General features: G+C 46.8%; 1 protein-coding gene across 2 annotated transcripts in view; it reads left to right on the forward strand.

The window, feature by feature from the left end:
- Positions 1-780: 780 nt before the first annotated feature.
- The window catches only part of GALNT18 (polypeptide N-acetylgalactosaminyltransferase 18), a 349,313-nt gene continuing 329,046 nt past the window's right edge, over positions 781-21,047 (forward strand). For both annotated transcript variants that reach the window (XM_059067917.2, XM_067038607.1), the window contains exon 1: positions 781-1,526. In XM_059067917.2, the coding sequence (XP_058923900.1) occupies positions 1,292-1,526 (235 nt within the window). In that variant the 5' untranslated portion in view covers positions 781-1,291. The remainder of the gene's footprint in view (positions 1,527-21,047) is intronic.

The raw sequence follows: 21,047 nt of genomic DNA on the forward strand, positions 1-21,047 counted from the left end.
CCTTAACATCAATCACAAACAGCATATACAGGGACTTAACAGTTCACAGAGAGCTTAATCCCCCCAGGGATATTTCTGTGCAGGATCTCTATACATACTGGGATGAGCCTGGTCCCACATAAATGACAACTGGGGTTACAAGACACAGTTGGCCCTGGGAGCCTCACAGACTTTAAAAAATCTAGCCAGGGGCCAAACTCTTTGAGGGGGATGGTAGCGGTGGTGGTCCAGAATCTTTTTAAGAGAGTCCTAACAGGGTAGGCTCCTTTGACAGCTGCCGAGTCTGGAGATATCCAGGAAGCCGGCTGACAGGGTGGAGGTCGAAGTGAGGCCAAGGAAGAAGTAGACGCCCACGGGGCCTGATCAAGGGCAAGACAGGACAGGCGATCCGGCCCACGCTTCCCTGGCCTCTCTGCGTCCTGGCAACCAGAAAAAGGGTCGAGGAGACGGCCGATGGGATCAGCGCGAGAAGCCCCGCGGCCGGGTGGAGTGAGGAGCGCTGAACCGAGCGATATCCGGAAGACTGGAGGTTCCTGCGCAAGAGCAAGAGGTGGAATCCCCCTAGAGGTAGAATCTGCCGACCTATAAGGCTGGGACTGGCGGCGCGCCCTCTCCGGGAGCCTCGGGTCTGGGGCAGCCGGCGCGAGCGCGGGCGGAGACTCTGGAGCGTCCTGGAGGGCGGGGGCCAAGGGCGGCCAGCAGGTGGGGCCGGGGGGCCGGACTCCGCCCCCCGCGCCCTCCCAGTTGGTCCGCAACCGCCCAGCCCCGGCCCCTCTCCCAAGCCGGAGCGCGATTGGTGGCGGCGCTTGTCGCTCGGAGGGGGCCGGGCCGATGTGTCCGCGGCTCTCCCTGCCGCCGCCGCCGCCGCCGCCGTCCTTCTAGCAGCGCGGGCCGGTCGGACCGCCAAGGCAATCGGCGCCCGGCGATGGGAAGCGGCGCGGCCGCGGACCAAGGCTGTGGCAAAGTTTCCCAGACGTGCGTATCAGGGCGCGCGGCTGCAGACCACCCGTGACTGCTCCGAGAAGGGCTCGGAGATTTTTAATTTGGAAGAAAAAATCCACCTCATTTCCTTTGTCAAGGTCTCTCTCCGGACGACCAGCGGCGGGAGCTCCAAACTTGGGCACCGCGGCTCCACCGCCCGCGGTCCGGGCTTTGGAGAACGTCGGGACTCAGGTGCTTGGGCGCCCGGCGGCCGGAGGCGTGCTAGGGGGTGTGAGCACAGCACAGGGGAGTCCGGGGTGCGCAAAAAGGAGGGGCCCCTGGGAGCTCTATATGGAGGAGGGAGCCCAGAATGGTGTGCACCAGGAAGACCAAAACTTTGGTGTCCACTTGCGTGATCCTGAGCGGCATGACCAACATCATTTGTCTGCTCTACGTGGGCTGGGTCACCAACTACATCGCCAGCGTGTATGTGCGGGGACAGGAGCCGGCACCCGACAAGAAGCTGGAGGAAGATAAAGGGGACACCTTGAAGATTATTGAACGGCTGGACCACCTGGAGAATGTCATCAAGCAGCATATCCAAGGTACGGACGCCCCGGGAAACTTGGGCCGCCCACCGGGCCAGGGAGTGCCCAGAGCGGTGCGGGGCGCGCTGGGGCTGGTAGGCATCTCTCGAGCGACTGCGGGGCTCTGAGTCCGCAGACGCGTGGGGGGCTGCGTGTACCCTCTTGCCTGAGAGCGGAACCCTCAGTGTCTGCGGCCCTGCGCGCTTCTCCAGGGCACATGTGTGTGCGCGGGGCTCCACGAGCGGGTGTGTACAGCTCGCTGGCGGCGTGGTGGCGCGCTGCGCACGAGTCCCAGTGTGCGTGTGGCTACCGGCTGGTTGCTCGAGGGGTTGCACACAGGTCCAGTTCAAGGTGTGCGTACGTGTGAATGTTGGTGGGTGTACAAGCGAGAGCGTGCGGGCAGCCCAGTTCATCTGGCCGCTGTAGGGCCTACGGCGAGATTCCCGAGCGGCCCCAGCTGTTGCCATTTAGGACCCATAGGCTGCGGGACGAGCCGGAGCTCGGAAGACTGCGCAGCTCCAGCCACGCCGTGAGCGGCCTGTAGGCTGTTGGAAGTGCAGGGGGCTCTGTGGCTAGGAGTGCTGTCTGAACCTTAGCGGTCCCCACTCCCATCACTACCCGCGGGTCCAAGACCCTCTCCAGGAGCAGGTGTTGGCGCGGGGAAAAAGCATGGGAGCTTGGAGCTCTGTCCACTGCGGTGGTGCCTCCGGCCAGGACCGCGAGAACCCGCCCCGGGCTGCTGTGAAGGCCATTCCCTCCTGTAGCTCCACTTCCAGGCCCAGGGAGCGGCTGGGGCAGAGCAGACCGACCCGCGCGGTGTAGGTCTGGAGTCTAAGGCTGAGCCCGGTGACTGCGCTCGAGGCCAGGGCTGGGACCAAGGGGAGGATGGGGTACGGAGCGCTCCTCCCAGGCGACCCTGTCAGATGAGCTGTCAGAGGCAGCGGACAGAGAGCTCTGGGCGCTGCCGGCCGTGTGTGCACACACATGCCCGTGTCTCACGTTCACGTTTTTCGTTTCTTCGCCTCTGCTCCACCTGTTTTCTATCAGGCATGTCAGCTTTTTAAGGGCAGGGCAGGGCCAGCTGAGCCTAGTTCACCTGTAAACCTGGCAGGCCTGCTAGGCTCTGGTTTCAGCACCCGGCAGACCTTGGCACCGTTATCTGGTTGAATATTTCTCCCCCAGGAGCACTCTCTTTTGTTTACACATGGGTGTCAGGATCCAACCCTTGCATCTGCTGCCCCTGCCGTCGTGGGGACAGCTGCTGTCTCTCTACATTTGGTTTGTTTCCCCACGTGTACAGAATAGTTCCTTCCCAGGGGGAGGTTCAGGTGAGTGCAGGAGAGGTATACGTATCCATGGTGCTTCCTGACTGACTGATGACTTCAAAACAAGTTCATGGTTCTCACACTTCCCCAGAAAAGGACACCGTTCACAGCTCTCTCCTTCATACCTGCCTCTGCCTTTCAGCCTGCCACTGGGCTTGCGTGGCTGACCAATTTGTCCATCTTATGGTGCCTGTTGCTGTGTTTCTTGTCCTCTTCCATCCCATGGGTCCAGATTGACAATTAGTCAGCAATAGAAGTACAGTGTTTGCTCCAGGGTGATTCAGAATGTTCCCAGGGAGACACAGGCCATACCTTACTTTGACATTTCCAGTTTGCCCACAGATTTTAAGAGATTTTCATTCACAGATTCTGTGTGTGTGTGTGTGTGTGTGTGTGTGTGTGTGTGTGTGTGTGTGTGTGTGTTTATGTTCCTGGAAAATGATTCTCTTGTGCTTTCTGATCGGGTCAGGGAGGAGGTGAGCAAGGTACTACTTTGGGAAGTAGTGAGGAGATATTATTAACCCCTGAGCTCATCCCCGAGTGCACCCCTATCGTGTAGAATGTGGACCATATCACATGATTTATAAGACTGTACATGAAAATGAGTGCAATGTGGAAGTTGAAAGGAGGCTTTGTGCTTTTGCTCCCAAGAAATCTTCTAGCTCTGCCTTGTTCAGAACTTTCAAATATATACCTGAAAAAATTGAGAGAGACGGGAAATAAGAGGGAGCAGGATTCTTAAAACATATGTTGCTTCAGTTCTCTTGTGTATGTGCAATGACTGTGTTATGAGTCCCGTAGATATTCAGAAATGACCAGAGTCTCAGGCGGAAAGGCAGAAGCCACAACCCCTAGCAGCTTGGGGAAGGGTCAGTGATTTGGGAAAGACTAGCCATGAAGCAGGGGGAGGGCAGAGGGTGCTTGGCTGGTTGTGCCATGATGGCGTAGCCATGGCTAGTGACAGCTCCCCCAGTGGTGCTGGAGCCATCCCTGAGCTAGTATTTGGGGAATTTAAATTTAGGGATTTACCTCCTTAAGTAAGGGGCCTACTATGTTTGGGACTGGCCAAGTGCAGCTCTCTGAAGGCAGAGGTTAGGAAAGGAAAAGATCAAAGGCTTGTCCTTGATACGGGCTGATTGTGTGTATTCCACTATCAAGTTTCCTCTAGTTAGTAGAGCATTTTGAGCCATCCCGTTTACTCTGCTAAGCTGAGGGGAAATAGGGATAATAATAATAGTAGCTAAAAATTATATATCAGCTGCTATGTGCCAAGCATTATTTTAAGTGCTTTACGTATACTGACTTATTTAATCCTCCTCACCCTATGAGGTAGGTGTATTAGCTCCATTTTACAGACGGAGAGGTTATATGATTTGCCTAAGGTGCAGGGATTTAAACCCAGCTAATGTCGCTTCAGGATCTGTGTTCTTAACCACATACTATACTGTCTCTTAAGAGGGCCAGAGGGTCACAGGGGCAGCAGTGCTCTCCTGGAGTCACTTGACGGTGGGAGTGGGTGTCAGACTTAGAGACTTCAGAGGGTGGCTGAGGGTTGATGGAGTCATAACCTTTCCACTTGGAGACTCTTCCATAGTTAAACTCGGGAATCTCTGGGTTTTGTTTTGTTTCATGCCGAAAGGCAGAGGTTACATTCACTTAAAAAGTGTTCGTGGAACACCCAGGACAGTTCTTGGCACATTCCTCAGAGAGTACGTGTTGGATGGACGAGTGGATGAATGAATGGGTACACAGTGAGGGTCCCCAGTGCACTGGCCAGTCAATAATAAAAGCATTTCCATTCTCAAACGACTATGTTTTGCTTTGGAGCCTTGCACAGGCTCCTCTTTGCTTTGGAAAGAAAGTTGTCTCTGAAGCTGCAAATGTCACAAAATGTTCTGCTGGATGTTGCATAGGACTTGCAATTAGAAGAGGTTTTGAAGCATCACCCTAGAGCTACATTCCAGTCATGACTGAAAAGTTTATTTTCCTCTTGGAGGTTGCAGTGGTATTTCATTTTAATTTGTTTTCTGATTGAATGATTTAATTAGATGGTGTTTGGGAATCTCTTGGGAATGTAAATTGCAGTTTTGATAATTTTTTTTAACCAGATAGATGGTAAATGGGAGGGTGGATAACTCCAGATTTTAAAAATAACATCCTGATAGATTGGAAACACAAAATAAGTGTTAGTACACGTTTGGTCTTAGGCGGAGAAAGACGGGATTGCTGGAGGTGGTGCAGTGGGTTAAGTAGAAAGTGCTGAAGGAGGCTGAAGTGTTGGAGAGCTTAGGAAATGGAAATGTGGATTCACTTCTTATTGTGGAAGTCCAATAGAAACCAAAACAGCTTCTCTTTTTTTTTTGATGAGTATCTTTTTGAATCTGTAAAAGAATGTGCCAATATTGAAGAAAATATTTTAAAATGTATAAAATTGCCTCTAATTCACTCTAACCTAAAACAACTGTTTTGTATTTTGAGCATTGCCTTCTAGTTTTGTCCATCTGCCTCCGTATTTAAAAATGAAGGTGTAGGGGTTTCCCTGGTGGCGCAGTGGTTGAGAGTCCGCCTGCCGATGCAGGGGACACGGGTTCGTGCCCCGGTCCGGGAGGATCCCACATGCCGCGGAGCGGTTGGGCCCGTGAGCCATGGCTGCTGAGCCTGCGCATCCGGAGCCTGTGCTCCGCAGCGGGAGAGGCCACGACAGTGAGAGGCCCGCGTACAGCAAAAAAAACCCCCCAAAACAAACAAACAAACAAAAAAATGAAGGTGTAGTCGTGGTTTACATGTAATTTAATATTCTGCTTTCCTCAGTTTGCTTTTTGTTAGAAGCAGTTTTTCCATATTTGCTGCATAGTTTATTGATTTAGTCCTTATTTATTGGAGACCTAGTATGTGCCAGGCAACGAGCTGGGGAGGTGAAATTGGATACAGTGGTGAATGAAGACGCTCCTGGTCCCCGTTGCAGTGAACTCATTTTTAAAGGACAATAGAATCCCTCTTATTCAACACAGTTGGGGTTTAAGTTTGTCAGTTTATTGAGAAACTGGTTAAAGAGGAGAATAAAACAAAATATTACATACATGCATTAAATATTTTGTTTTAATATTATTCAAAATGTGCATTTATTTGTCAGCCTTTTGATGTAAGGCCAAGGCTATGTCTTTGGGCTGGGTCTGCCCATTGCTTTTCCGATCATCTTCCTTGAAAGAACCACTCCCATAAGGTGCTGTTTACAAAGTCTGATTTCTAGTTCTGTTTTCTTTAACATTCATTGAGAACTTGAAGATGCTTATGAAGCAGTGTAGTAGCCTAAATTTGTATGACTTTTGTCTGGTCTTTTGCAGTGATTTTGTTCACGAGTAATTTGACTGCTATTTATGTGACTAACTTTATAAGTCTTTCCAAGGCTTTAAATTAATTTTCTTAGAAACAACTCTCATCTTTTTAGCAATGATATTCCATTGGTTTATATAATATGTAATTAAATTATGCTGTTACAATGACAAGTGCCAAGAGTCTAAACACATTTGGAAACAAACCCAGTGGACTCTTGGTAGGAATATTACTCAGTTGTTAGCAGGAGATGTGAATGGGGTGGGAGAGAGAAGCTTACACAGAGGGAAAAAGGCATCCTGGTTTTTTGTTTTTCGTGGAGAGAATGAAAGCATGCTTCATCTGGAGAGGCGATTAAGTGGAGGATTTTTAAAGAGAAATTTTACTGTATTTTTAGGGACTGCATAATATTCCACCATCAATATACCATTATCAATTTAACCACTTGCCTGTTACTGAACATTTGCTTTTCTATTATAATTAACGCAGAAATAAACATCTTCACTTCACCGTGTTCTTCTTCTGAAAGATTTTAATGATGTATTTCCAGAAGTGGGATTACTACTGATTCAAAGAATATGAACATTTTTGTGAAAGATTGTTTTTCTAAAGGAAAGTCTTTCTATACAGCCAATAGCAATGTATTATTGTACCTGTTTCATGGAAGCTGGCCAGCATTGGGTGCTGTCCTTCAACTTTTTCTGGGCAGATGTAACCACTGTCAAATGTTCTATTCTTTTGCTTTGTACTCCTTTGATTACTGTAGAACTTAGTATCTTCCCCCCAGCTCTATATTTGTTTTAACCTCGTATTGGTATCCTTTGCCAGTTTTTCCTCTTGGGATATCAGTGTTTGCGATTTGTGTATTTTATATATATGTTTTATTTCCAGATATCATTAATTAATTAATGAAATATATATTATGCCTATGTTCTATTTTATATACATAATTTTTGCTTTACACATATGCCTTAGGATAGTGATTTTCAGACTCTGTCCCCAGGAGCCCCAAGCTTCTGGAAGGTTTGTTCTGGGACTTAAGAAATAAAAGGGTTGGGCTTCCCTGATAGCGCAGTGGTTAAGAATCAACCTGCCAATTCAGGGGACACAGGTTCGAGCCCTGGTCCGGGAAGATCCCACATGCCCGCGGAGCAACTAAGTCTGTGCGCCACAACTATGGAGCCTGCGCTCTAGAACCCACGAGCCACAACTACTGAGCCTGTGTGCCACAAGGCTCTGTGCACCTATGCTCTGCAACAAGAGAAGCCACCACAGTTAGAAGCCCGTGCACTGCAACAAAGCCCGCGCACAGCACTGAAGCCCCAATGCAGCCAAAAATAAATAGATAAAATAAATAAATTAAAAAATAAAAAAAGAAATAAAAGGGTCAAGTGAGGTCTCTTGGACCCCGCCGGTACCCATTCTCTCCCCTCCATGCAACCAATGTTGTTCCTGTTTCATCTGTCTTATGTTTGGAATTCTGGAAAATATTTCATTTTTAAAAGGGCTATGCTTTCTTTTTAAAGAAAGGGTTGAAAATCACTGTTTTGGAAGAAAAGGAAACATCAGAGTGTTAGATTTCTGTGAGGGATGATGGTAGCATAAAGAATTCAAGAGAGTAAACAAATCTAAAAGGAAATTGAATTCCTGGGTGGTGTTCTTGTAACATCTATTTAACCTTCTGAATACCATGATTAATAGTGTATTACATTATATGACTAATTTCTAAATCCATTATCTTACTTCATTGAGTCAAGATCATTCCAACAATGGGAGAAATGGATTATTAACTGCTTTTGTTTCCTAAAATTTTATTAGGCACGTTATGTGCATATTAATGTACATCAGGCCAGTACCAGTAGGCTGCTCACCAAGATTACAAACGCATATATGGTTCCTAAAAATCAGAAAATATCCAAGGCCTGGATGATGGGAGATTTTTTTTTTTTCTATCTCCTATGGCTTTTGGATGTCGCTAAGAATTGGCTGGTGTCCTTCTCATCTGATTCCAGACTTGGCAGGGTTGTAAAGAAGAGGATATGATGTTTGCTAAATGCTTGGAGATTTTTTGAGGAAAGGGTGTCATTTAAAGAGTAAACCTATTTGTCCTTCAGAATGAACTGTGGTAAAATTATATTAGTAACAGAGATTGATATTTTGACAGAGTTCAATAGCAAAATTTAGAGATTGAGCCCAATTATCTTTATTAATAGCCCAGGACCACATCTACACGGAGTAGAAAAGCCTTGCCAAAGAATACAACTTTTTCGCATGGCCAAAGAATTTTCATTTTTATCCAGAAGTGTGTAGGCTTTAAAATAAATGAATTCCACATTCTTTCCCACTCACTTGACATAAATTGGTATTTGCCCTTGATAAGTAGGTTGATGTAGAATCTCAAGGAGAATTCAGAATGAAATGTCGGAGAGCCGCAGTCTGGTTTTCTGGTTTGTGAGGGCCTTGAAGTTCAGCTTCAGTTACTTGGGTTTGGCTGGTCTGTGTGTTTTGCAAAGATGCTGATGGGATCCAGAGCCACATACAGGGTTACTGGAACATCTTCATTATCATCCTATAGGATTTCTGACTTAACTTGGAAAGCTGAATGGGCTACTGCTTTGATTTGGGGCTTGGGGGTCTCTAGGATTGTTGTCCTTTTTCGTGGCTTGGGTTCAATTCTGGAGACTAGGACAGATAGGCTGCCCTGTGAGAAGCATGTAGGAGGGCAGTCCAGATGGAGGTGATATTGCACAGAAAGTCCTTTGGGGAAACACCAAGCTGAATATGAGTGATGAATGTAGTCAGAAGGCATCCAGGCGGAATTTTGGGAGAGAGAGGATTATGCATGAAGTTGGAGGGGCAGAAGTCTATAAATGTGGGACAGCCGCTGTGGTAGAAAGCAAGGGGCAGAGTGGGTTAGGTCTGCTGGTTGATGGCCTAGATTCTATGAATGGTGGGTTGCACTTTTTATGCTGGCCTTGAAAGTCTCCCTAGGGCTGGAGCGTCTTGAATTCTGCAGAGATTTGATTATTCCATTGTGTCTACAGTTGTCTTATCAAATCTCACATTGCCTTCGGGGTCAGAGTTAGTGCCATTCCACAATGCAATGCTTGAGCACAGGCATTTTCAATATTTCCCCCCTCCTCACACACATGCTTTCACATGCAGGGCACACGACGCCCCAGGGCAGGGCCAGGATGATGCGTGTCCTAACATGTTGTGTTCTTCGCACTCCATCCCTTTTTCTCCCACTTAAGAAAGCATATTAATATGCAAGAGAATCTGATAACCTTGAAATTCCTTCAATGTATAGTTAACCTTAATCATTCATACGCTTTGGTGCTTAAATTATTGTTAATAACAAATTACCGCACACATGTTCCAACATACAATATGTTGTGACAGCAACTGGGAACAGCTGCTGTTCTAGAATCTTCTGTGTGGGTCTATGTACTCTTTATGGACCCAGCTGAATGCAGCCAACTGGAGCTTTAAGCAAGAGGATTCCTGATTATACGAACACTAATGCTTTGGTAGTTTTTCTGGCTACACAATTGTAGGTTAAAATATGTTGCTAGGACAGACCCTCCCAGTCAGTGGGTATGCATTTCTGAGATGTAGTTCTCTTTCACTGCCCAACATTCAGTTTCAGTTTTGTGAAGGTTTGATTTTGGGAGATGAAGCTGCCCTTAACGATGCCAGTGGAAAGACTTAAGTGTCCAGCCCCAGTGAGATAGCGACAGACTTCCTCTATGATGGCAGTGCTAAAATGGTACTGGAACTGGCAGAGATAGCTTGTTGGGCTATGTTTGTTACCACTGTCCTTTATAAGACAAAAATAGTGTTTGGAGAGATCCAGAGAAGTGGCATCAGCACCCATCTCCTCAGGACAGATGAGAACAATGGAAAATGATGCCCGAAGAGGAGGCTTAGGTCAACTCTTTGGCATGAACGGGTTCATTCCACCAATGTCCAGAGTTTAAGATTCTGAGTGGAGCACCTGTTTGAGATAGTTGGCTGCTACATCTTAAGCTCTGGTACCTTGTTTGGCTTCAGTGGTCTGACTTGCTCACCCATCTGTGTCCCCTGGGGACTTAGAGTGAAAGGCAGCTGAGATCCTGGAGGAGAGGGAAGGTAATTCAGGGACCCGGGCAGGACAGGGTTTGAAATTTGGGCTTATAAGTGTCATGCTGGTGGCATATGAGGACTTAAGAGAACAGTACAAAATTGCTTGGGCCAATGATTATAAGAGTTAGAAAGCTAAGGAGAGAGTTAAAGCTACAGAAATGCCAAATGAGAATCTTAGCCAAACCCTTGATTTATTTTAAGAGCAACAGGTATGTAACTAATTGAAGCTGGATTGTATCAGAAGGAACGGAGGAAGAGACCTATTCTTGTGTGTCAGGGACTGGGCTAGGTGTGGTCCATGCAGGATTGCTTTTAATCTTCACTGCATGATGAGGGAGAGTTTTAGAGGTGAGAACACCGAGGGGCAGAGACTTAGTTTGCCCCAGGTCACAAAGCTGATAGGTGGTGGAGCCAAGAAGGGAAACTGTCTTCAGCACCTCTGCTCTCCCCAGAAGTGAAAAGAAGATGACAGTCTCACAGAGAAGGGACTGGGAGATCATTTTATCAATGATTGTGTTCAAGCGGGAGACTGATGGAAAAGGGATCCAGGCAGGTGTCTTGGTCTGTCCTTGTGTAAGTGAGGAACCTCGGGGTTGGGGTGCCTGAGGGAGAAGGCCTTGTTTGGAAGGGGCAGTGAGGTGCCAGCACGGAGGCTCTGGAAAGCCCTTTATCTTGGATGATTGTGCCCCCCCCCAGCCCCCAGGAACTTGGCCTCGTAGGAAAAGCAGACTTGTGTGAGCTGCAGGCCAGAGCTCATTCAGATTCCACATGTGACTTTCAGGTACTTACAATATGCCAGGCCCAGTGCTGAGTGCTTTCCCGTGTACTGGCACAGTCATGTGGCTCCTGGGGTGACCAACTTGTCCTGTTTTCTCAGGACTTTCACTCTTTTAAAAGTGAAATTCTTGGGTCCAAGGAGCTCCCTCAACCCTGGGCAAACCTGGATGGTCGGTCATCCTCATCTTCTCACACTGGCAAATTCTGTTTGATGGTAACTCCTAGCATCGTGGCAAAAACAGCCCTTCTGATTGCACCACATCTGTGTCTTCTGTTCTCTGCTCTTGAACGGTGACTTTGTCCAAGAGTCGTAAAGAGGACGGTGAGGGTCCCAGCAGCCCCTGCCCTGTTTTCCCTGCCCACACAGGCTGCCTCCTTGTTATTCGTTCTGCCTTAGCACTCCCTATTTTTTTTCAGCTGTCTGAGCCTCTCAGGATTTGGAAAGGAAAAAAACAATTGCTGTAAAGGAAAGCTCTAATAAAGTGGTTTGGGCACAAAACATCAGCAGCTGTTTATTTGCCCAAAACAGTAGGAGTCCGTATTAATAACCTTGTGAGTTATATGCTGGGAAGTTAAAAGTAAGCAAAAATCTTATTTGAGACCCACAGATGTGACTTTATTCCTTTATTGAACTAAACTCTCTTCCTGTTTATGCTGGTGACGTTTTCTGTTATCCATGTGGAAGATCCTTTTTGATCTCCGGTTTCAGATGTATTTAGCTCTGGGTGGGTAGGGTCCCAGAGCAGAGGGGTTTTCTGGTTTCTCTTTACTGGAGTTATGATGCTTGTGTTTATGTGGTTCCTGCCTCAAAGGATCTCGACGAGTACGACAGACTTTGTCTAATTAGTCATCATCATATTTCTCTGATGCAAGAGAAGGAGCCACAGAGGAATGGGAGGGGTGTGGGTGAGGCTTTAGACCTGCCTCTAAGTTCACGGGGCTTGGAGAAGAGTCTTAACATTTTGGTTTCTTCCATTTCTAAATCTCAGTTTAATAATAAACTGATCCTCTGATTTGCTTTGTTTTCTAAAAGAGTATATGGAGGAAAGTATAACATGCAGGAATTATGACATAGACTCTCCAAGTCTATAATTGGGCCAGGCTTTAAAAAAACTTATTAGAAGCTGAGGATTTATATTAGAAGGGGAATCCAGTGGAAAATGATGAAAGAGAATTTTATCAATGATTCAAAACAGAAAAAAGAACGAGGAAGGAAGAGTTGTAAAAATAAGTCTGAACTTATCTGGAGGAGAGACTGGAAGAGAAAGAGAATTAATATTTGTTGAGCACCTATTATGTGCTAAATACTTTACATGTAATACTTCATTTTAACTTTTTAAGCAACCCTGGGGGAATGATGTCATTACCCCCATTTTACAGATGAGGAAATCAAGTCTCAGTGACTTTAATTAACATGATACAGTTAGTAAGTTACCTTTCTCAAGCCCCTTAGTGAAGGGCTAGGGACCCTCTTGTTTTTCCTGCTCCAGTGATGCTAATTAAGAGAAAACAGGATCATCCCTTTCTCTTAGCAGAAAGGTTGTAGATGATACTGGAAGAAGGATTCATGAGGGTTGCAGGGCCCTGAGGTGGGTTACCAAGCGACTGTTTTGTCAGTGTCCTTCCCTGGAGATGCAGGAGGTCGCCCGAGCCAGGAGCTGATAGGGTGGAGCGCTGTGGAAGGCTGAGAGAGGCTCCAGGCCTGGCTTTTCTCAGCCAGCAGTATCAGTTTCCAGAAGACTTAGTGTGAACAAGACCGTCTCCTCCGCTTATTCAGGACAAAGCTTCACTGGGGGGTCCTCCAGGCTCAGGGCATGCAGTTGAGTTGGGGGCCATAGAGGGGAGAGGTGCACACAGAGGAAACAGCAGACATGTCCAGGTTTGCCAGGAATTCCCATTTAATTGAGAAAGTGGAATATCTGGGCTCCAGTGTATATAATGTTGGGCCGCGAGTTCTGTGGGCAGATGTTGGAGATGGATCCCAAGTCTGGCATTGTTTACTGGAGCCTGGGGTGGAGGCTTGGGATGGTTTGGAGAAACTGCAGATCTGCTTTCAAGTTCCTGTTCCCCTCTCTTGTGGCTTGGAGTTTGACAGTGATCTGGGAGGTACTTCTATGACAGTGATCTGGGAGGTACTTCTACCTTCTGTTGGTCACATGCTCAGATTCTTCCCTTCCTTCATCCAATTAGCATTTATTGAGTACCTGGTAAGTGCTGGGGGTATGTCAGTGGAACACAGACAAAAATATGAAAGATTGGGCTTCCCTGGTGGTGCAGTGGTTGAGAGTCCACCTGCTGATGCAGGGGACACGGGTTCGTGCCCTGGTCTGGGAGGATCCCACATGGCGCGGAGCGGCTGGGCCCGTGAGCTATGGCCGCTGCGCCTGCGCGTCCGGAGCCTGTGCTCCGCAACGGGAGAGGCCACAACAGTGAGAGGCCCGCATACCGAAAAAAAAAAAAAAAAAAAAAAATGAAAGATTTGCAATTAAATGAGGTAGTCAGATGCGAGATCTCTGATAAGGAAAGACTTGAAGAAGATTAGGTGTCAGCTCTGTCTAGGGGAAGAGTTGCACATGGAGGAAATGACAAGTGCAAAGGCCCTGAGGCAGGAATGTACTGGGTGTATGTGTATTGGGAACAGTGTGGCCAGGGCAGAGTGACTGTGGGAGAAACGGGTGGGGGGTGAGGCTAGAGAGGGGCCAGGTGGGGAGCAGGTTGTACAGGCCTTGGAGGCCACTGTGGGAGAAATGCTCTGGGAGAAAAGGGGAGCCCCTGGAAGGGATGAGCAGAGGAGCCCAGCTTTTAAAGGCACCAATCCAGGCTGTTCTGTGGCTGCTTCCAAGCACCTCTTGTGGGCTTGACACTGTGCCAGCTGTGTCAGGAAATGACAAAATATGTAGGACAGAGTCCTTTGCTTTGAAAAGCTCATCATCAGGCTAGGAAGACAGCACAAGAAACAGTTGAAGATCTTTCGCAAACTAACTAATGTAATGAGGATTAATGTTGAATTCTGGAAGAGTGTGCCGGTAGAACAGACTTCACCGAGGAACTGGGACTTATGACACATCTTTGAAGAATGAGGAGGATTTAGAGAAGTGGATAGGGAAGATTAGGAGAGAGCAAGTTCGGGCAGTAAGTAAAACCAACAGTTGCCTGGAAGTGGGAGACCTGAGTCTTGTTGAGCATAGGGTGAAGTACAAAAAAAAATGTAGAGTGGTTGGAATCAGTGCTGCCGTTTACAGGTTGGGTGACCTTGGGCAAGTCTCTTCACTTCCCTGTGCCTTGGTTTCCCTAACCACAGAAATGAGGACGACTGCTCCTTAAACCCTGTAGGATTGTTGTGCTGATTAAATGAGGTGCAATTAAATTAAATGAGATACAGGACAGCACCTCACCCTGCCTATCACGTGGTGGGCATGGAGGCGGGGAACACGTTCTTTTCTTCAGTCTTCCTTCTTTCCCATCACATTTCCCTCTTGGAGCTGGCATAGAAAATACGGTCAGGAGTATATTTTCTGGTTGTGACACCTAGGCTGTCAGCCTTGAACCCTGTTTCAGTTCACTTAGACAGGATGTGTGTGTAAGGACTTCTCCGGTTAAGACGAGCCTGAGATGGTCAGAAGTGAGGTTAGAGGGAAGCCCAGCCTCATGCTGGTGACAGCTTCTCAGCTGAGACATCTGGAGGGTCTCAGTTTGATTTGACTATTGCTCTGAAATTCTAAGCCTGCTGGCCTGGGGACCTGCACTCATTTGTAGAGAAATATTTGTTTTGTAAAACCCACTTGGCATTGCAGCGGGCAGGGGACAGTGTCAGGAATGCACTCTTTGTAGAAACCTTGGCTGGTGGGAGAGTTTTGCAAGGTGTCCAGTTACCTGGCCAGAGAGTCTCATTTCCCCAAATCCCTGGTGGAAGAAGAGCCTCCTAGAGGAGGGAAATGTTTTCCTCCATCTCCACCCACCTCCCAGTAGAACTGGAGCTGCAGCAGCCTGTCTTCCTGCTGGGGTGAATTTGATTTAACACAAAGCAATGTGACTTATAATTTCAATTGCAGGCAGGAAGGTGTGATTTAAGCCAGTTGTCAGGAAGATTCAATTTAATCTTTTCTTTCTTTCCCCCCTACAAAATGTGCATTTTGTTGCATGATAAAATTTTAATATACATTCTTTACAACTCAGAGATAGATGTAGTTTCATATTGGGAAGGTACACACTACATTTTTTTTTAGTACTTATATATTTAAAGTCTTTTTTGAAAAAGATCCCTTACTAGTGACAGAAAACTGAGGGATGGTTCTGCTTTTTTACTAGAGAGAATCGTACTAGGTCATTATTAAACTTCCTGGGCAATAAACCATTTCTTGATTAGTGGGAGTTATTTTGGTCCCTTATGAGTAGGGAGATGATAATTGCCTTAACAAAACAATTAAAATGATTCTTTTATATACCTAAAACTATACAATTGTGAATTTTGAATGTTTTTCAACAACAGCTAGTTGTTTTTTAGCCAAACAGGCATAGGTATTTTTGAGTTAGTAATTACTTTAGAAGTACAGAAAGTATGCATTGATTTTTGTAAGTCAAAAATTAAATGTCTTATTTCACCCTGGTCAATATTAGGAAACAGTATTGTGTTGTGCAGCTCAAGGCAGTCCTTTCCTCTTTCCTCATCAATTAGCAAAAAAGGTTGAGCCTTCCAACTTTGGCAGTTCTTAAGTCAGATGTCAACTGTGAAGGCTCTCGTCTGAAGGATCTTTATTGAGAATCAGAGCATGCTAGACCTGGAAGGAGCGAGAAGGTCCTCACCTTTTAACTTTGTGTCGAGAGATCCAAGGCCCAGAGCAGCTTGGTGACCACCCTGAAGGTGACCTGCCCCATGTGCTAGAGACTCTGGGATGGGGATGTAAGGGTCCTGAATCAGGTCTAGAAAGTTTCCCTTTGCATCCAGTTACTCCCCTCAACCTCAGAAGAAATTTCTGCAGTGGGAAGTAATCCTCAGTCGTATATTCTCAGATGAAGCCAGGTGCTAAAGGGGCAAAGGAGGGGCAGATTCCTTTAGATGTGGTGAGGCTGTAGGCCCAGTCCCCTCTGCCTGGTCTGTCTGGGTCCTTGGGGCCTGCACCCCACCACCTGGGATCATCTTCAGGACTGGGGACACAGCACTGTTGAGCAGTCTTCAGGTCCAGCAGCACATGGTAGCTCCTGGTGATGCAGTCTCAGTATTGGGAGCAGGCTTCTTCCCAGCTTTTCAAACCCACGCAGTGGTGCCGATGGAGGAGGGGCAGAGATTTTGTGTCAAGGAGAGGAAAAGAGAAAAAAACGGACATTTATCAGGCACTGACTAGATGTTTGGTACTGTTTAATCCTCTTCATATTATCTAATCCTTAAAATAAGCCTGTGAGATCCTTAGCCCCATTTTACAGGTGAGAAATTTGTACTGTACTGTAACTATTGATCTGCTTTCCCATTGCACTGTGAGTTCCTTGCGAGTGGAGACAGGGTCCTATTTTTTCCCATTTTCCAGTGTTTCATTGGAAACTACATGCCAGTAGGGCATGTACAATAGTTGGGTTAGTTAGGAATTTGTTGAGTGACTAAATGAAAAAATAAGCAGGCCTGACTAAAACCACTTAGTAAGAAAATTCACATCTAGGTCTGTGGCTTCAGAGTTGTCTGGAAGGGAAGCCAGGTGCCCGAAGAGCTGGTTCTCATCCCTCCAGGCTTGGGGGTGACTTCTGTGAGGCTGTCTCATGCTTTGTCCTCCTTCTTGGTCAGGGACAGGAAAATACACACTCCTGGGGTTTCTCTCCTGGCTCCTCGTAGCTTACACCGCTATTTCATGGTTTAATCAAAGGGAAGCTGTGGTTCAGTGGTGTGTGTGTGTGTGTGTGTGTGTGTGTGTGTGTGTGTGTGTGTGTGTGTGTGTGTGTGTGTGTGTGTGTGTGTGTGTGTGTGTAAAATGTGCTTTCCTGCCCTGAGATCTCCCGGGAATCAGCTGGTGAGAAAAGCCTGGAGCCTTCAGGGGACCCTCAATGTCTTTATTGTAATAAAGCTGTCACTTGTGGTCACTTTCAAATGAAAGCAATCTTGTGGGCACAGAAGGGAAAAAAATAAACCTGCACCAAAAGCAGAGAATAATTCCAGAAAAGGTACAGCTGAACAGGGTGTCTGTGTTTCAAGAGGAGGGACAAAGTTGAGGTCATTTAAATGGATACGTGGAGAGTCAATTGGAAGGAGAAAGTATAGCTTAATTTCCAAGAAAGGATAAAGAACGTTCTCTGGGCACAGAGCTAAGGGAAAGTTGGCTTTTGGCTTCCCACCTGGACTCGGCCTCCTCTCTGCCCTGAGGCCTGTGAGAACCTCAGAATGGACCCCGCCATCTCAGGGTGTGTCCAGGGGGATGGTGGTGAGTTGGGACTTGCTCTTTCACACTCAGGAGAGAGGTGGCAGGAACTGTTTGCAGGGGGGAAGAGGACTCTCAGAGGACACCTCCAGAGTCAGGAGAAGGTTTTTCCTTCTGCACTGCTGAAACTCCTTGGGCATCACGGGCAGAAGCAGGGCTGGAAATCGGGCAGCCCAGGCCCCTTGGTCCCCCGGGGGCTGCCTAGGGAATCACCCACCCATGGTTGTAGGTCTTCACAGAGGCCCAGCACAGCTTTTCCCACCCTCTCCAGTCTTTACACCCAGGACATGGGCAGGAGGAAGTTTCTCCTAGGACTCTGCCCACCAGGACAGAGCAGCCTGTTAGCAGGAGCCACGGATTACTACAATTTTTCTTTTCCTATTATTCCCTGATATTTTCCATTTGAAAAGAGTCATTTAAGCAGTAGGGTGGAAGAGGGCATAGTAGACATAGAGGAAATGTCATTTAAAAATGACTATTCCATTCTTTTTTATACCTCAGCAGACAGATGGCTGCCTCACCTTTTGCTCGTGGCTATGAGCAATAGCCCAATGGGTGAGCTGAGGAGAGCGATGATTTTATTTTTCTTTTCATTTCAACCAGATTGTGTAGCCCTTGGGTTGTGGGGGACCAGTGGAATGAAACTCTGGTCTGGGAAACTAATTATGCCTCCCTGCATGGCTGAGCTAGTTAATACTAAACTGTCATTGAGCCTGATTCTTCCCTGGGGCAGAAAAGCTTCTTCAATTCCTTATCACTTTCTCTTTGCCTTGAGAGTGGAGGCCATTTGGTCTTTGCCAGTCTGAGAAAACAGGAGCAAAATCCAGGAAGCTTCTCGAAGCTCTGAAATGGCACTCTGGGTTCTGCTGCCGATACGCAGCAGCCCTGCCTCTTCCAGCTCAGACAAGGTGCTGAATTTTGAAGTCAGACAGATTCGGCTCAAATTCTGGTATGGCCAGTCGTTGGCGTGATGTCACCAGAGGCTACCCAGAGTATCTAGGACCGGAAACAGACTGCCTGTCCACTCTGTCCCTCCCCTCTCCCTAGCAACGTGGGCTCAACGATGGGTCACCTGAATTGTAAGCCTGGCTTACTTTGCTGGTCCTGAAACTGAAACCTAGCCAGGTACCTGGCATGGTCACCACCTGTCAGTGGAGACCACACGTGACAAAGGATAATCAGAAATTCAGTAATGCTTTTAAATGGATTTTTGACTTATTAGTCAAACCCATACGTGTTATTGAAAAATGGTTACACATATATGACATACTTACTCACTCTATAGATAATAAACTGGCTATATACTGTAATCACTCTGACTCCAGTACTTTCTGTCCCTCTTTCCCCTGATCTGGAAATCTGTAGTCCATAGTCTATGCAGTCCCTGGCTAGCCAGACGTCTCAAATAGCAGTCGATCCAGTAAAATCTATGGGTCTTTTTAAGGACAGAAAAAGGTTTTTAAATATTGGGTAGAAACATTTAAAAGCATAGCCTTTGTGATAACATGAAGATCATGCATATTCAGTTTGTACACAACGTCAAGCAGTTAGGCAGGTACATATGTCCAGGGAGGGTGTGTTACCCTGATGGCTGAGGGGATTGTGGCTGTCTGTCATTTAAAAACCAGATTTCCCTGGTGACTTCAATCTGATTTTAGGAAAATTGGAGAATGAAGTCTCAGAGACAATCCTATTTTTTTCCCTCCCTTTGCCAGGCCACTTTTCTTTACCTACTTGCATATTCCTAGGCTTCAGCTGAGAAATTCCCAAGTCCTGGGAGACAGAAAACTCTCTAGATTCTGCATGCTGGGGTGGTGGCTGACTCAGAGTTGAAGCGAAGCAGCCTGTTTCTAGCCTTGGCTGATGGGTGATGTGTGGCAAGACTTAGTCTTTGCTGTTGGGTGTTATTTGTTTAGAATCCAGTTCTCTCCATGCTGAATTCCCATTAGGATTAATTGGTTGTGTGTGGAGAAGCACCAAACACAAATTGAGATCATTGATGGGAAGATACAACTTAGAAGTGTCCCTTTTCAAAGGAGACTTTGTATCAGCCATGAATTCCTTCTAACTTCTAAGGAGAACAAGAGTTTTAGCAGCTATATATCCCTATGTTTTCTGGGACAGCGGAATTTCAAATATTCTATCTATTGTCCCCAGAAACCATCTAAATTAATTGTAAATTCTACTGTTTCCAAAGTTTACCTACCCATATCAACTCCCCTACCTGGAAGCAGTATAAAGCCCTTGCCAGACCATATGCCCCTTATTTTTTCTTTTCTTTTTTAAAAAATATTTTATTTATTTATTTATTTTTGGCTGGGTTGGGTCTTTGTTGCTGCGTGCAGGCTTTCTCTAGTTGTGGCGAGCAGGGGCTACTCTTCGTTGCAGTGTGCGGGCTTCTCATTGCGGTGGCTTCTCTAGTTGCAGAGCATGGGCTCTAGGCATGTGGGCTTCAGTAGTTGCAGCACACGGGCTCAGTAGTTGTGGCTCGCGGGCTCTAGAGCGCAGGCTCAGTAGTTGTGGCGCACGGGCTTAGTTGCTCTGCAGCATCTTCCCGGACCAGGGCTCGAATGTGTGTGCCCTACACTGGCAGGTGGATTCTTAACCACTGTGCCACCAGGGAAGTCCTGCCCCTTATTTTTAATTTAGAAAATATGGTCACAGTGAAGTAAACAACATTGGTAAATGGAGCCAGTTGTTCCCTAAATGATTATTTTTTAGTGCAAATCACATGGGGTTAGGAGAAGCACTTCAGGAATGGCAGTGTGAGGATCTCTGTGGAGCCTCTCCCCAGTGAAACAGACATAACCGGGGAAAATTATTTTAAAAATCCCAACCATTTAAAGTCTCTGAAAGTTGTTCTAAGGGCATACATCAAATGGAGAAACACTAAGTCAAGAAAGTCTACTACATGTCAGTAAGAATATCAACAATCTGTGGTATCTGAGCCATGACCTGCTCTCTCTTTGAACACGAGCACAGTGAGACAGAAGCTCTTCTCTGGGCAGATATGGATAGAAAGACGGAGCTCCCTCTCCCCTCCAGCTCCTATTCTAAGGCTACAGTTTCTCCCCAGGAGGGTCAGGACACTTTATTTCTTATCTCTCCCAACTTTGTGTTGCAGAAGCTTTATTCCATGCAAGCATGGCCAAGAGGTCTGGGACTTTCTGCCATCCAGCCCCCATTTGTAGCAAGAAAGTTCTACCCTTGGTCAAGAATACTGGGCCCTAATTGTCCACACCCCAACCCACAAATGGGGTGAAGCTTCCATGCCAGGAGAGGCAATCCAAGAAGACTAGTGGCTGCCATCCCTACCCGATACCCCACTCATAGAGCAGGTATGTCACTGAGAGAAGTGGACTGCCATCCCACTCTTAGCTCCAGAGTAGTGGTACAGAGATCCTGCCTAGGGGGAGTGGTGGGCTGTGAGAACACAGAGTTCTGTAGCTCTCCACTTTATTTGGAACAAAGTGTGAGAAATCTCAAGCCTAAAAGCAATTGGTGAGTATTTAAGAGGATGCTAGTAGTGTCATAATAGCAACATGAGAGACAGCAGGCCAGCTACACCAGCTAGACAT

This window comes from Kogia breviceps, chromosome 7 (assembly GCF_026419965.1).
Source record: "Kogia breviceps isolate mKogBre1 chromosome 7, mKogBre1 haplotype 1, whole genome shotgun sequence".
Lineage (NCBI taxonomy): Eukaryota > Metazoa > Chordata > Mammalia > Artiodactyla > Physeteridae > Kogia > Kogia breviceps.